We start from the raw sequence: 17,608 nt of genomic DNA, 5'->3' as shown, positions 1-17,608 counted from the left end.
GAATATAGCGTTAGAATGTTCAGCAGAAGTTTGTGGTTACAGGAAAGTGGGTGTGCGAGTGAATAAGAGTGATTTGTGGAATGAAGATGTAGAGAGAGTAGTAAGTGAGAAAAAGTTAGCATTTGAGAGGTTTTACAAACCAGAAGTGATGCAAGGAGGGAGGAGTATATAGAGAGAAAAAGAGAGGTTAAAAGAGTGGTGAAGCAATGTAAAAAGACAACAAATGAGAGAGTGGGTGAGATATTATCAACAAATTTTGTTGAAAATTACAAAAAGTTTTGGAGAGAGATTAAAAAGCTGAGAAAGCCTAGGGAAAGAATGGATTTGTTAGTTAAAAATAGGAGGAGAGAGTTATTAAATGGAGAGTTAGAGGTATCGGGAAGATGGAGGGAATATTTTGAGGAATTGTCAAATGTCGATGAAGACAGGGAAGCTGTGATTTCGTATATAGGGAAAGGAGAAATAACATCTTATAGGAGTGAGGAAGAACAGCTGAGTGTAGGGGAAGTGCATAGGGCAGTGAGTAGAATGAAAGGGGGTAAAGCAGCTGGGATTGATGGGATAAAGACAGAAATGTTAAAAGCAGGTGGGGATATAGTTTTGGAGTGGTCAGTGTTTTTATTTAATAAATGCATGGAAGAGGGTAAAGTACCTAGGGATTGGCAGAGAGCATGCATAGTTCCTTTGTATAAAGGCAAATGGGACAAAGAGAGAGAATAAGTCTGTTGAGTATACCTGGAAAGCATATGGTAGGGTTATTATTGAAAGTATTATGAGTAAGAGGGAGAGCAGAATAGCAGATGAACAAGGAGCCTTTAGGAAAGGTAGGGGGTGTGCGGACCAGGTGTTTGCAGTGAATCATATAAATGAACAAAGGTAGTAGGTTGGTAGACAGCAACCACCCAGGGAAGTACTACCGTCATGCCAGATGACTGTGAAACAGAAACCTGTAACTGTTTTGCATGATGGTAGGATTGCTGGTTTCTTTTTCTGTCTCATAAACACGCTAGATAACAGGGATATCTTGATACTCCTACTTACACTTTGGTCACACTTCACAGACACGCATATGCATATATATATACATACATCTAGGTTTTTCTCCTTTTTCTAAATAGCTCTTGTTCTTCTTTATTTCTTCTATTGTCCATGGGGAAGTGGAAAAGAATCTTTCCTCCATAAGCCATGCGTGTCATATGAGGCGACTAAAATGCCGGGAGCAATGGGCTAGTAACCCCTTCTCCTGTAGACATTTACTAAAAAAGAGAAGAAGAAAAACTTTATAAAACTAGGATGCTTGAATGTGCATGGATGTAGTGCGGATGACAAGAAACAGATGATTGCTGATGTTATGAATGAAAAGAAGTTGGATGTCCTGGCCCTAAGTGAAACAAAGCTGAAGGGGGTAGGGGAGTTTCGGTGGGGAGAAATAAATGAGATTAAATCTGGAGTATCTGAGAGAGTTAGAGCAAAGGAAGGGGTAGCAGTAATGTTGAAGGATCAGTTATGGAAGGAGAAAAGAGAATATGAATTTGTAAATTCAAGAATTATGTGGATTAAAGTAAAGGTTGGATGCGAAAAGTGGGTCAGAATAAGCGTGTATGCACCTGGAGAAGAGAGGAATGTAGAGAGAGAGAGAGAGATTTTGGGAGATGTTAAGTGAATGTATAGGAGCCTTTGAACAAAGTGAGAGAGTAATTGTGGTAGGGGACCTGAATGCTGAAGTAGGAGAAATTTTAGAGAGGGTGTGGTAGGTAAGTTTGGGGTGCCAGGTGTAAATGATAATGGGAGCCCTTTGATTGAACTTTGTATAGAATGGGGTTTAGTTATAGGTAATACATATTTTAAGAAAAAGAGGATAAATAAGTAAACAAGATATGATGTAGGGCGAAATGACAGTAGTTTGTTGGATTATGTATTGGTAGATAAAAGACTGTTGAGTAGACTTCAGGATGTACATGTTTATAGAGGGGCCACAGATATATCAGATCACTTTCTAGTTGTAGCTACACTGAGAGTAAAAGGTAGATGGGATACAAGGAGAATAGAAGCATTAGGGAAAAGAGAGGTGAAGGTTTATAAACTAAAAGTAGTTAGGGTAAGATATAAACAGCTATTGGAGGATAGATGGGCTAATGAGAGCATAGGCAATGGGGTCGAAGAGGTATGGGATAGGTTTAAAAATGTAGTGTTAGAGTGTTCAGCAGAAGTTTGTGGTTACAGGAAAGTGGGTGTGGGAGGGAAGAGGAGCGATTGGTGGAATGATGATGTAAAGAGAGTAGTAAGGGAGAAAAAGTTAGCATATGAGAAGCTTTTACAAAGTAGAAGTGATGCAAGGAGGGAAGAATATATGGAGAAAAAGAGAGAGGTTAAGAGAGTGGTGAAGCAATGTAAAAAGAGAGCAAATGAGAGAGTGGGTGAGATGTTATCAACAAATTTTGTTGAAAATAAGAAAAAGTTTTGGAGTGAGATCAACAAGTTAAGAAAGCCTAGAGAACAAATGGATTTGTCAGTTAAAAATAGGAGAGGAGAGTTATTAAATGGAGAGTTAGAGGTATTGGGAAGATGGAGGGAATATTTTGAGGAATTGTTAAATGTTGATGAAGATAGGGAAGCTGTGATTTCGTGTATAGGGCAAGGAGGAATAACATCATGTAGGAGTGAGGAAGAGCCAGTTGTGAGTTTGGGGGAAGTTCGTGAGGCAGTAGGTAAAATGAAAGGGGGTAAGGCAGCTGGGATTGATGGGATAAAGATAGAAATGTTCAAAGCAGGTGGGGATATAGTTTTGGAGTGGTTGGTGCAATTATTTAATAAATGTATGGAAGAGGGTAAGGTACCTAGGGATTGGCAGAGAGCATGCATGGTTCCTTTGTATAAAGGCAAAGGGGATAAAAGAGAGTGCAAAAATTATAGGGGGATAAGTCTGTTGAGTATACCTAGTAAAGTGTATGGTAGAGTTATTATTGAAAGAATTAAGAGTAAGACGGAGAATAGGATAGCAGATGAACAAGGAGGCTTTAGGAAAGGTAGGGGGTAAACCATACCCCCGGCCGGGATTGAACCCGCGGTCATAGAGTCTCAAAACTCCAGCCCGTACGCGACGGGCTGGAGTTTTGAGACTCTATGACCGCGGGTTCAATCCCAGCCGGGGGTATGGTTTATTTGCAATCGTGTCATTACGATTTCTTGAGTCAGGTAGGGGGTGTGTGGACCAGGTGTTTACAGTGAAACATATAAGTGAACAGTATTTAGATAAGGCTAAAGAGGTCTTTGTGGCATTTATGGATTTGGAAAAGGCATATGACAGGGTGGATAGGGGGGCAATGTGGCAGATGTTGCAGGTGTATGGTGTAGGAGGTAGGTTACTGCAAGCAGTGAAGAGTTTTTACGAGGATAGTGAGGCTCAAGTTAGAGTATGTAGGAAAGAGGGAAATTATTTCCCAGTAAAAGTAGGCCTTAGACAAGGATGTGTGATGTCACCGTGGTTGTTTAATATATTTATAGATGGGGTTGTAAGAGAAGTAAATGCGAGGGTCTTGGCAAGAGGCGTGGAGTTAAAAGATAAAGAATCACACATAAAGTGGGAGTTGTCACAGTTGCTCTTTGCTGATGACACTGTGCTCTTGGGAGATTCTGAAGAGAAGTTGCAGAGATTGGTGGATGAATTTGGTAGGGTGTGCAAAAGAAGAAAATTAAAGGTGAATACAGGAAAGAGTAAGGTTATGAGGATAACAAAAAGATTAGGTGATGAAAGATTGGATATCAGATTGGAGGGAGAGAGTATGGAGGAGGTGAATGTATTCAGATATTTGGGAGTGAACGTGTCAGCGGATGGGTCTATAAAAGATGAGGTGAATCATAGAATTGATGAGGGGAAAAGGGTGAGTGGTGCACTTAGGAGTCTGTGAAGACAGAGAACTTTGTCCTTGGAGGCAAAGAGGGGAATGTATGAGAGTATAGTTTTACCAACATTCTTATATGGGTGTGAAGCATGGGTGATGAATGTTGCAGCGAGGAGAAGGCTGGAGGCAGTGGAGATGTCATGTCTGAGGGCAATGTGTGGTGTGAATATAATGCAGAGAATTCGTAGTTTGGAAGTTAGGAGGAGGTGCGGGATTACCAAAACTATTGTCCAGAGGGCTGAGGAAGGGTTGTTGAGGTGGTTCGGACATGTAGAGAGAATGGAGCGAAATAGAATGACTTCAAGAGTGTATCAGTCTGTAGTGGAAGGAAGGCGGGGTAGGGGTCGGCCTAGGAAAGGTTGGAGGGAGGGGGTAAAGGAGGTTTTGTGTGCGAGGGGCTTGGACTTCCAGCAGGCATGAGTGAGCGTGTTTGATAGGAGTGAATGGAGACAAATGCTTTTTAATACTTGACGTGCTGTTGGAGTGTGAGCAAAGTAACATTTATGAAGGGGTTCAGGGAAACCGGCAGGCCGAACTTGAGTCCTTGAGATGGGAAGTATAGTGCCTGCACTCTGAAGGAGGGGTGTTAATGTTGCAGTTTAAAAACTGTAGTGTAAAGCACCCTTCTGGCAAGACAGTGATGGAGTGAATGATGGTGAAAGTTTTTCTTTTTCGGGCCACCCTGCCTTGGTGGGAATCGGCCAGTGTGATAATAAAAAAAAAAAAAAATTATGAAAAAGAGGATAAATAAATATACAAGGTATGATGTAGCACGTAATGAAAGTAATTTGTTAGATTATGTATTGGTGGATAAAAGGTTGATGGGTAGGCTCCAGGATGTACATGTTTATAGAGGGGCAACTGATATATCGGATCATTATTTAGTTGTAGCTACAGTTAGAGTAAGAGGTAGATGGGAAAAGAGGAAGGTGGCAACAACAAGTAAGAGGGAGGTTAAAGTGCATGAACTAAGGGAGGAGGAAGTTCGGGCGAGATATAAGCGACTATTGGCAGAAAGGTGGGCTAGTGCAAAGATGAGTAGTGGGGGGGTTGAAGAGGGTTGGAATAGTTTTAAAAATGCAGTATTAGAATGTGGGGCAGAAGTTTGTGGTTATAGGAGGGTGGGGGCAGGAGGGAAGAGGAGTGATTGGTAGAATGATGAAGTAAAGGGTGTGATAAAGAGAAAAAGGTAGCTTATGAGAGGTTTTTACAAAGCAGAAGTGTTATAAGAAGAGCAGAGTATATGGAGAGTAAAAGAAAGGTGAAGAGAGTGTTGAGAGAGTGCAAAAGGAGAGCAGATGATAGAGTGGGAGAGGTACTGTCAAGAAATTTTAATGAAAATAAGAAAAAATTTTGGAGTGAGTTAAACAAGTTAAGAAAGCCTAGGGAAAGTATGGATTTGTCAGTTAAAAACAGAGTAGGGGAGTTAGTAGATGGGGAGATGGAGGTACTAGGTAGATGGCAAGAATATTTTGAGGAACTTTTAAATGTTGAGGAAGAAAGGGAGGCGGTAATTTCATGCACTGGCCAGGGAGGTATACCATCTTTTAGGAGTGAAGAAGAGCAGAATGTAAGTGTGGTGGAGGTACGTGAGGCATTACGCAGAATGAAAGGGGATAAAGCAGCTGGAACTGATGGGATCATGACAGAAATGTTAAAAGCAGGGGGGATAAAGTGTTGGAGTGGTTGGTACTTTTGTTTAATAAATGTATGAAAGAGGGGAAGGTACCTAGGAATTGGCGGAGAGCATGTATAGTCCCTTTATATAAAGGGGACAAAAGAGATTGTAAAAATTATAGAGGAATAAGTTTACTGAGTATACCAGGAAAAGTATACGGTAGGGTTATAACTGAAAGAATTTGAGGTAAGACAGAATGTAGGATTGCGGATGAGCAGGGAGGCTTCAGAGTGGGTAGGGGATGTGTAGATCAAGTGTTTACATTTAAGCATACATGTGAACAGTATTTAGATAAAGGTAGGGAAGTTTTTATTGCATTTATGGATTTAGAAAAGGCATATGATAGAGTGGATGGAGGAGCAATGTGGCAGATGTTGCCAGTATATGGAATAGGTGGTAAGTTACTAAATGCTGTAAAGAGCTTTTATGAGGATAGTGAGGCTCAGGTTAGGGTGTGTAGAAGAGAGGGAGACTCCTCTCCGGTAAAAGTAGGTCTTAGACAGGGATGTGTAATGTCACCATGGTTGTTTAATATATTTATAGATGGGGTTGTAAAAGAAGTAAATGCTAGGGTGTTCGGGAGAGGGGTGGGATTAAATTATGGGGAATCAAATTCAAAATGGGAATTGACACAGTTACTTTTTGCTGATGATACTGTGCTTATGGGAGATTCTAAAGAAAAATTGCAAAGGTTAGTGGATGAGTTTGAGAATGTGTGTAAAGGTAGAAAGTTGAAAGTGAACATAGAAAAGAGTAAGGTGATGAGGGTATCAAATGATTTAGATAAAGAAAAATTGGATATCACATTGGAGAGGGGGAGTATGGAAGAAGTTAATGTTTTTGAATGTATTTGGAAGTTGACGTGTCAGTGGATGGGTTGATGAAGGGTGGGGTTAACCATAAAATTGATGAAGGAAAAAAGGTGAGTGGTGCAATAAGGTATATGTGGAGACAAAAAACATTATCTATGGAGGCAAAGAAGGTAATGTATGAAAGTATAGTGGTACCAACACTCTTATGTGGATGTGAAGCTTGGGTGGTAAATGCAGCAGCGAGGAGATGGTTGGAGGCAGTGGAGATGTCCTGTCTAAGGGCAATGTATGGTGTAAATATTATGCAGAAAATTCGGAGTGTGGAAATTAGGAGAAGGTATGGAGCTAATAAAAGTATTAGTCAGAGGGCAGAAGAGGGGTTGTTGCGGTGGTTTGGTCATTTAGAGAGAATGGATCAAAGTAGAATGACATGGAAAGCATATAAATCTATAGGGGAAGGAAGGAGGGGTAGGGGTCGTCCTTGAAAGGGTTGGAAAGAGGGGGTAAAGGAGGTTTTGTACGCGAGGGGCTTAGACTTCCAGCAAGCGTGCGTGAGCGTGTTAGATAGGAGTGAATGGAGACGAATGATACTTGGGACCTGACGATCTGTTGGAGTGTGAGCAGGGTAATATTTAGTGAAGGGATTCAGGGAAACCGGTTATTTTCATATAGTCGGACTTGAGTCCTGGAAATGGGAAGTACAATGCCTGCACTTTAGAGGAGGGGTTTGGGATATTGGCAGTTTGGAGGGATATGTTGTGTATCTTTATACGTATATGCTTCTAAACTGTTGTATTCTGAGCACCTCTGCAAAAGCAGTGATAATGTGTGAGTGTGGTGAAAGTGTTGAATGATGATGAAAGTATTTTCTTTTTTGGGGATTTTCTTTCTTTTTTGGGTCACCCTGCCTCGGTGGGAGACGACCGACTTGTTGAAGAAAAAAAAAATCATCATCTTTCATGCCTATTCCTCTCCCCAACATTCTGCTATTTAAAAAAAAAAAAAAGATATACAAGAATGATTAATGTGACCATTGAAATAAGAGAAATAATTGACAAACCTCATTACAATGCCAGCGAAGAGGTATATCTGGTCTGATGCCCTTGACACACACAACCTCATGCATGTCATCAAAGGATGGGTCTTGTGGCACACTGTCAAAATAAGGCAGCTGGTATTCATCAGCCGAAAGATATCTGTCACCACTTTCACTTGCACATCTGAAAACATAATGAACAATACAGTAATATTAGCAGATAAAGGGGAATACTGTATAATGCTAAGTTCAGAGAATACCAACAGTGACATATTTTGATACAAGCAAATTAAGAGAGAGAGAGAGTGTACCAACTTTATTGGCAAGGAGTAAGCCATAAAGAGCACATGACCTCAATACAGTGACTAGTTTTCACTCTAGTGTACTCTTTTTTTATATATCTGAGTGTTAAGTTAAACTCTGATTACATAACTTTAGATTGCAACCACCTTACATTAGGGGGCAACCAAAAGGAAGGGGAGGTTTTTCTAAAGCCAGTTTGAGTTATTTATATGATGGAACAGTACACAAATAACCCGCACATAAAAGAGAGAAGCTTACAACGATGTTTCGGTCCGACTTGGACCATTGACAAAGTCACAGTGGGATACTGGCATAGTGGCATTAAAAGAAGAAGGGAAGTAACCCCGGAAAAGGACTTGACACCTCAAGTCCTAGTGGAAGGGGATTCCCCTTCTAAACACTAAGACCATCAACACTCTCCCCTCCTCCCATCCTATCAATCATCACCACATCTTCAATAAAGGTAAGTGTCATGTAACTGCATGTCTTCTTCAGTTTGCATTAAAATTAATATTTCATGTGGTAAATTTTTTTTTTTCATACTTTTGGGTGTCAGGGACGGATTAATTTGATTTCCATTATTTCTTATGGGGAAAATTAATTCGCATAACGATAATTTCGCCTAACATTGAGCTCTCAGGAATGGATTAATAGCATTATGCGAGGGTCCACTGTACAGTGCCAGCACTCTGAAGGAGGGATGGGGATATTTGCTGTTTGGAGGATCATCTAATCTGTGGTATCTGTGTGCTTCTGGCAAGACAGTGATAGAGTGAATGATTTGTGAAAGTGTTTCTTTGTCTGGTCACCTTCCCTTGGTGGGAGACAGCCAGTGTGTTAAAAAGAAAAAAATATATTTATTTACTTATTTATCTATCCACAATTTTCCTATAACTGATTTTGACTTTTTTTTTATATTTACAGCTGAGAGTAAAGCTAGGCTACCCAGTTACAAACCTATGAAATGCTTGTACTTTCACAAATATAAAATGCACAGAAAACAAATTTATGTCTTACCTTCTACATATCTCCCAAAGGACTAAGCCAAAGGAATACATATCTGCCATTTTGAGAGACTCAAAGCAGCTCATGTTTATTGTTTCATTAAGCACCTCTGGAGCCATATATCGCCGTGTCCCAACTTTGGGATTGGTGCCGAAGTCCAGTTCATTGTTCTCACTGTGGAAACATAATAATGCACATCTGCATGTTAATATATTTACCTTACATAATTTTTTTTCCCAACAAGTCGGCCATCTCCCACGGAGACAGGGTGACCCAAAAAGAAAGAAAATCCCCAACAAGAAAATACTTTCCTCATCATTCAACACTTTCACCTCACTCATACGTAATCACTGTTTTTGCAGAGGGGCCCAGATACAACAGTTTAGATATATAAAGATATATAACATATCCCTCCAAACTGCCAATATCCCAAACCCCTCCTTCAAAGTGCCGACATTGTACTTCCCATTTCCAGTACTCAAGTCTGGCTACATAAAAATAACTGGCTTCCCTGAATCCCTTCACTAAATATTACCCTGCTCACACTCCAACAGCTTGTCAGGTCCCAAAAACCATTTGTCTCCATTCACTCCTATCTAACATGCTTACGCATACTTGCTGGAAGTCCAAGCCTCTTGCCCACAAAACCTCCTTTACCCCCTCTTTCCAACCCTTTCGAGGACGACCCCTACCCGGCCTTCTTTCCCCTACAGATGCACATGCTCTCCATGTCATTCTACTTTGATCCATTCTATCTAAATGACCAAACCATCTCAACAACCCCTCTTCAGCCCTCTGACTAATACTTTTATTAACTAATACTTTTATTGCTGGAGGCAACGATGTAGGCAAGCGTAGAAGTGAGAATTTAGTTAGAAAGTTCAGGACAGCTATAGACATGATTAGGAAGAAGGGGGGGTGCCCTGTTATATGTGGTATTTTGCCAAGAAGAGGTGTTGGTAATGAATGGTTGTCCAGAGCAATTGGTATTAATTGTTGGCTGGATAAACACTGTAAGGATAATGCAGTACCATTCATTGACAACTGGGACAACTTCTATGGCCGAAATGACATGTATGCCAGGGATGGGGTTCACTTATCCAGGGCAGGTGTGGGTTTTCTTGCTAACTCAGTTGAGGGGGTTGTTAGGACTTTAAACTAGGATTAGTTAGAGGTATGGGTTTAGAAATGATTAATAATGAGTATGGATATATTGACTTATGCTCTGATATTAAGAATCTTAATAGTAACTGTCATGGAGTAACTCTGGGTAATGATAATTTCAGAAATTGTGTAAAAACAAAGATGAATAGGAAAAATGTGCAGAAGAAAAAACATATGATGGTATTTTATGCTAACAGTCGAAGTGCAAGAAATAAAATTAATGAACTACGTTTGGTAGCATGTGCTGGGAACTTTGATATCATTGCATTAACTGAAACGTGGTATGATTTAAAGAGTCGGGATATGACTGCTGAGTGTAATATTCAGGGATTTAAGTTGTTCAATGTGGATAGATGTAATGGGAAGGGGGGAGGAATTGCATTGTATGTTCGAGAAAATATTAATTGTTGCATAAAAACAGGTATAAAAATAGATGGAGCAGTAACAGAGTCTGTTTGGGTAGAGTTCGTGGAGGGTCAAGAAAAACTAATTCTAGGTGTAATATACCGACCTCCTGGCTTGGATCACGATAGAGGGAGACTTCTTTGGGACGAAATTGTTAGGGCTTCTGGACACAGTAACATAGTCATAGTAGGGGACTTTAACTTTAGCCAAATTGACTGGAATTCTTTGACAGGTAATCTAGAGTCCAGTGACTTCATGGAAACAGTTCAAGACTGTTTTCTGAAACAGAGTGTAACTGAGCCTACCAGGGGTAATAATTTGCTAGACCTAGTCTTGTCAAATAAGGAAACACTCGTGAATAATCTGGAGATCACTGAAGAGCTTGGCGCAAGTGATCACAAATCCATCACTTTTAGCATTAATTGGGAATGCAAGAATAATGATAATACAGTAAAAATCCCTGATTTTTGTTCTGCCGATTATAATGGACTTAGGGAACATCTGTCTAATCTTGATTGGGGTTATCTAGCTAATGATTTTATTGACGATAATCATACTTATGAATATGAAGGGATCTGCTTTTATGATTGTTTTCTTAATAATGTACACAGTGCCCAGAGTATATACATTCCCCAGAGAGAAATTAGGTCTAATAATAACAATCCCAAATGGGTTAACAGGAGGCTAAAGCATCTATTAGGGGAGAAAAGGGGAATTTATAGGCGCATCAGAAGAGGAGAGGTTAACCTTACTGACCAATATGTTCAGCTTAAAAGAGAAGTAAAAAAGGCGATTAGAAAGGCTAAACGTGACTATGAAATTAGAGTTGCTAATGAATCAAAGACTAATCCAAAGGGGTTCTTTCAAGTGTATAGGACGAAGGTGAAGGAAAAAGTAGGACCTCTGAAATCTGGGAATGGACAGCTGACGGATAATGAACTGGAAATGTGTTCCTTATTTAATGACTATTTTTTGTCAGTTTTTACACAGGAAGATGTAAATGAGATTCCAGTAATTAACAATTATTTAGTTCCTGATGAATTTAAGTTAACTAATATTACTGTCACGAGGGACATGGTTATTAAACAGATAGACAAACTGAAACAAAATAAGTCCCCGGGACCCGATGAGTTGTTTTCAAGGGTACTTAAGGAATGCAAAATGGAGCTTAGTCAGCCATTAACGAGTGTATTCAATGCATCCATCCTTACCAGTGTTGTGCCAGAGTTGTGGAAGATGGCTAATGTGGTTCCTATATTCAAATCAGGGGATAAGTCCACTCCTTCAAATTACCATCCAATAAGCCTGACATCTATAGTGGGCAAGTTATTAGAATCAATTATAGCTGACATTATCAGAAGTCACCTTGAAGAGCATAACTTGATAAATGAATCTCAGCATGGATTCACGAGAGGTCGTTCCTGCCTGACAAACTTACTGACGTTCTTCAATAGAACATTTGAGGCAGTTGACAGTGATAAGGAATATGATATTGTTTATTTGGATTTTAGTAAAGCCTTCAACAGAGTACCTCACAAGAGACTTAAGAAAAGTGGCAGCTCATGGTATAGGAGGTAAAGTTCTAGCATGGATTGAGGCATGGCTTACCAATAGAAAGCAGAGAGTTACCATTAATGGAGTGAAATCTGAATGGGGATTAGTCACTAGTGGCATTCCACAAGGATCAGTTTTAGGCCCTCTCCTGTTCATAATTTACATTAATGACCTTGATGAAGGGATTACTAGTGACATGAGTAAGTTTGCTGATGATACAAAGATAGGCCGTATAATTCACTCTGAGGAGGATGTCAATGAACTCCAGGACGATTTGAACAAATTAATGTCTTGGTCTGAAAAATGGCAGATGAAGTTTAATGTGGATAAGTGTAAGGTACTTGCCCTTGGTAATGAAAATAACCCTCGAAGCTATAATCTAGGTGAAGTAGAGCTTGGTCATACAGAATGTGAAAAAGACTTGGGAGTCATGGTAAGCAGAAATCTAAAGCCAAGACAGCAGTGCCTTAGTGTGCGCAACAAGGCCAACAGATTACAGTACTTGGATTTATCTCAAGAAGTATAAGTAACAGAAGTCCAAAAGTTATTTTACAGCTCTATATATCACTAGTGAGGCCTCATTTAGATTATGCTGCTCAGTTTTGGTCCCCTTACTACAGGATGGACATAGACTCATTAGAGAACATACAGAGAAGAATGACTAAAATGATTTACTGTGTAAGGAACCTCCCGTATGAAGATAGACTTAAAGCCTTAAATCTCCACTCTCTGGAGAGGCGTAGAATAAGGGGAGATATCATTGAAGTGTATAAGTGGATGACGGGCATAAACAAGGGAGACATTAATAAAGTACTGAGGGTGTCGAACCAGGTAAGAACCAGGAATAATGGATTTAAGTTGGATAAATTTAGATTTAGAAAGGACATAGGTAAGTACTGGTTTTCTAACAGAGTCGTAGATGCGTGGAACAGTCTTCCCAGTGGGGTGATAGAGGCTAGGACCTTGGGTAGCTTTAAGAAGAGACTGGACAAATATATGAGTGGGAGGGGCTGGGTTTGATTGGTGTCAAGGGGTACTGGAGTTATTTCTTGAGTAGCTTTAGGTAGATGTCGTTTTGATAAGGACCTGCCTCGTATGGGCCAGTAGGCCTTCTGCAGTGTTCCTACATTCTTATGTTCTTATGTTCCACACCTTCTCCTATTTTCCACACTCCGAATTTTCTGCATAATATTTACACCACACATTGCCCTTAGACAGGACATCTCCACTGCTTCCAACCGCCTCCTCGCTGCAGCATTTATCACCCAAGCTTCACACCCATATAAGAGAGTTGGTACCACTATACTTTCATACATTACCTTCTTTGCCTCCATAGATAATGTTTTTTGTCTCCACATATACCTCAATGCACGTCTCCACATATACCTCAATGCACCACTCACCTTTTTTCCTTCATCAATTTTATGGTTAACCCCACCCTTCATCAACCCATCCACTGACACGTCAACTTCCAAATACATTCAAAAACATTAACTTCTTCCATACTCCCCCTCTCCAATGAGATATCCAATTTTTCTTTATCTAAATCATTTGATACCCTCATCACCTTACTCTTATCTATGTTCACTTTAAACTTTCTACCTTTACACACCCTCCCAAACTTGCCTACTAACCTTTGCAACTTTTCTTTAGAATCTCCCATAAGCACAGTATCATCAGCAAAACATAACTGTCAACTCCTATTTTGTATTTGATTCCCCATAATTTAATCCCACCCCTCTCCCCAACACCCTAGCATTTACCTTTTTTACAACCCCATCAATAAATATTTTAAACAACCATGGTGACATTACACATCCCTGTCCACTTTTACCGGGAAGTAATCTCCCTCTCTTCTACACACCCTAACCTGAGCTTCACTATCCTCATAAAAACTCTTTACAGCATTTAGTAACTTACCACCTATTCCATATACTTGCAACATCTGCCACATTGCTCCCCTATCCACTATCATATGCCTTTTCTAAATCCATAAATGCAATGAAAACTTTAACAACAGTTAACTGATATGCTGCATATTCAACAGGACCAGAAATATAACATTTTCACATTCCTTATCTGAATTAGGTTAAGAAAACAAAACCTTACACTACTACACAAAAATGTACTTAAATTTCTTCTGTATTCTCTAAAACCCCTTCTTTCTGCAATGTAACCTGAACCACTAAGGTGTCTGTCATGACTGGTACATCATAGCAATCAGAGCCCATGATATACTGATAGGCATAATTTAGTACAAAAAATATGATAAACTCCAGGTAAACCCTGCATGTAGAATAAGATGGTAACTTTTGGCATTTTTTATGGTGGTTTTTCATCATTTTACTGTTTCTTGGTGCCAATAGACAGACTGACAAACATATTAGTGAAAGTGGCAGAAATGGTCAATTTTGGGTCATTTTCCTGGGGATGAGTAGGGTCTCCCCACCTATCCTGGTCTGTTTTATAGGTTTTGTTACGGCTGCATCAATTATTGGCAGCCTATACCATAACCAGGCATTCTTGGTTATAGTTTATTAGCCAGATGGGGAAAATGTTGAATTTTTGTATGATGATGGATGCAAAATGGACAGCAAGTGTTATACAGGAGATAATTAATAGAGAGAAAGTTGCTTTAATAATGAATGCATATAAAGATTGTTTTGCTTATATTAAACTGGAATTTGTAGGCTTAATAGGGTAGTTCTGATAGATGAATGGGTGGCTTTTTGTGATCCTTGGATAGTGCAGAAAGCATACTAGTTTGAGCACTGGAATGGGCCTAAAATAGGCCTGAAAAGCAGCAAACTGCTGTTGTGAAAAGTGCTCCCCACCTCCAACTTTGCATAAGTTTAATTCCATAAATATGACATCCAATTCTGCATTTTTACTGTCATTACCTTTACCATTTCAGAAGATAATTTTTTTTTTTTTCAGATGATGGGTTAACTTAAGAATGTGCCAGTGGGTGCTAAAATTCTATATGAAATATATTTTTCTTTACCAATATGAGTTTTACCCTACAGAGACTATCAGAAAAATGAAAGACAAATAAGAGACACATTTTAAAGAGACAAATGCACCAAAAATAGTGTGCAGTGGCCTCTACAAATTTGCAAGCTTCCTTTATTCTGGGTTTCAATTATCCAGTATTTTTTTCTGATAGGCATCCTGCAAATATTATCGTATCCAACATATTAACTGATGGACATCATGTGCGCAGATTCAATTAACCAATGTGTGTACTGATGGATATCCTGCAAATAGATTCAGTCATCCAATAGTTTTCTGGTTTAATGACATTCCCACTCCCAAATCTCTTTTTATTTTGGTCATTATTTCTTTCTTATGAATGTCAATCTTAACCAGATTACCATGATACATTACTGAGATCTAGTCTTGGAAACACAAAATTAACCTAAATATGAAAAAAAATTCATGCAGACTTAATTTTTGTATTAGGTCAAAGATTTAAATGTTGTAGGACCTCTCATGACTGATGGGTATGAATTTGTATAGAGTACAAATTCGTACAGTACTGTATACATGAATATATATACAGTACTGTACAAATTGGAAAAAAAACTGATTGACAATGTTTCACAACAAATTAGACATTTTACGTTATTTTATGACTTTTATTACAGAAAAATAGTATTGCAAGCACTTGAGCATGGCTACCCAGGGAGAATATGCAGTGCAGTGTATTTACTACCAAGTATTTTTTTGCCCAACACTTATTCTTAAGTAAAATAAAGAATACTATCTTATTATGTACATTATATTTCTGTACTGTACTGTGCTAATATCCTCACATGTATCTAAGACCTCCTAGGTAGTAGGTTGGTAGACAGCAACCGCCCAGGGAGGTACTACCGTCCTGCCAAGTGAGTGTAAAACGGAAGCCTGTAATTGTTTTACACGATGGTAGGATTGCTGGTGTCTTTTTTTTCTGTCTTGCACACATGCAAGATTTCAGGTATGTCTTGCTACTTCTACTTACACTCAGGTCACACTACACATACATGTACAAGCATATATATATACACGCCCCTCTGGATTTTCTTCTATTTTCTTTCTAGTTCTTGTTCTTGTTTATTTCCTCTTACCTCCATGGGGAAGTGGAACAGAATTCTTCCTCCGTAAGCCATGTGTGTTGTAAGAGGCGACTAAAATGCTGGGAGCAAGGGGCTAGTAACCCCTTCTCCTGTATATATTACTAAATGTAAAAGGAGAAACTTTCGTTTTTCCTTTTGGGCCACCCTGCCTCGGTGGGATACGGTCGGTGTGTTGAAAGAAAGAAAGTATCTAAGACCTGCATTCATATACTTATAGGTGCTTAACAATTTGCAAAAGGACAAAATTATATATAAACATTATCTCTCAGTACACAGTAGGATTCAAACCTGCACACTCTGCATCAAAGTACACAGTACTTTAGCCACACAGCCAGATCCCAGACAAGCATAGGCGCCCAGTCAAAGCTAGAGAGTCACTCCCATACCCCAGTGCTTTGGTGCTAGGTGCCCATACTTATCTGAGATCTGGATGTGTGGCTAAAGTACTGCGTAATTTGATGCCGAGTGTGCATGTTTGAATCCTACTGTGTACTGAGAGATAATGTTTATATATAATTTTGTGGACTGTGCTAATGTGTATACTTAAAGGTGTTTAACATCTACCTTCATGTGATCACACAAACCTAACACCTGGGTTCCCTAATTCTCCTGATTAAATGTTTTTCAGTTCTTAATTACAGAGTTAGGTACAGTTATTATACTAAACATTACTAACATATATCCAGAAAACAAGTTTTCTCTCCTTACCTGACATATTTAACTGCTAGACCAAAGTCAGCAATACAACATTCGCCATTTCTTTTCACTAGTATATTTTTACTTTTTATGTCTCTATGAGCAATGGCTGGTTTTCCTTTAGTTCCAAAAATTTCTGTGTGTAAATGTGATATACCACAAGCAGTGGACAAGGAGAGGCGGATCATGGTGAAATAGTTTAGAGTAATATTTTGAAGGTAGTCATGGAGAGAACCCAACTGATGGTAGTCTGTTATAAGAAGCATCTGCGTTAGCGATCCTGTTCCCTTAATGTCAGCTGCAATGAAACCTGTATGGGAAAGAAAAAACATCAGATATACCTAGTTAAGTTTAAAAGTCAAACTAAATAGTGTTACATTTAGGGATATGCCCAAGTATTGGCACTGGTATCAGTATTGGTGGTTATCAAATGATTTTGATGATACCAATATCAGTCTAAAATTGAGTACTGGTAACAGAGTAGGCAAAAAAAATTTCATCATTCCATCACTAGTTGCATTACATTAGCGGGACCAACAGCTTGACTCATGAGACCATTAACCCCTTGAGGGTCCATGCCATTGTTCTACGGATTTAAAGCCAGGGCCCATGCCATAGTACTATGTGATGAGCACAGCCTACTCAGATAAGCTGTGAATGGTAAATTTGGGCCTAGATATGAGAAAATGGGTCTACGCGGTAAGTGTACACCATATAAAAAAATCCTGCAGAACACAATGCATGAAGAAATAAACTGCAACCGTGTTTCTGGCTTAAAACAGCGCCTTTGTGGTGTATTTCTCATGTGGTTTTCTTATAATATTTTCATTTACTGCAAATACATGTAGAAGGTATACAGGCTTAGCTGACATCAATGACATACTACTAGTACTGTATAGAAAGCCACGTGTTATGCAAAGCATTTCTGGCAAATT

The 17,608-nt window shown here is 39.2% G+C and overlaps 1 protein-coding gene across 1 annotated transcript in view; it reads right to left on the bottom strand.

The window, feature by feature from the left end:
- tkv (serine/threonine receptor kinase thickveins) overlaps window positions 1–17,608 on the bottom strand; it is a 377,353-nt gene that overhangs the window by 48,763 nt on the left and 310,982 nt on the right. Inside the window, exons 6-8 of the mRNA XM_070097287.1 lie at window positions 16,686–16,983; window positions 8,749–8,910; window positions 7,453–7,612 (exon numbers count right to left, since the gene is read on the bottom strand). Of these exons, the coding sequence (XP_069953388.1) occupies window positions 7,453–7,612; window positions 8,749–8,910; window positions 16,686–16,983 (620 nt within the window). The remainder of the gene's footprint in view (window positions 1–7,452; window positions 7,613–8,748; window positions 8,911–16,685; window positions 16,984–17,608) is intronic.

This window comes from Cherax quadricarinatus, chromosome 57, assembly GCF_038502225.1.
Source record: "Cherax quadricarinatus isolate ZL_2023a chromosome 57, ASM3850222v1, whole genome shotgun sequence".
Classification (NCBI taxonomy): Eukaryota; Metazoa; Arthropoda; class Malacostraca; order Decapoda; family Parastacidae; genus Cherax; species Cherax quadricarinatus.
This window is presented reverse-complemented; position numbering and strand designations above follow the sequence as displayed.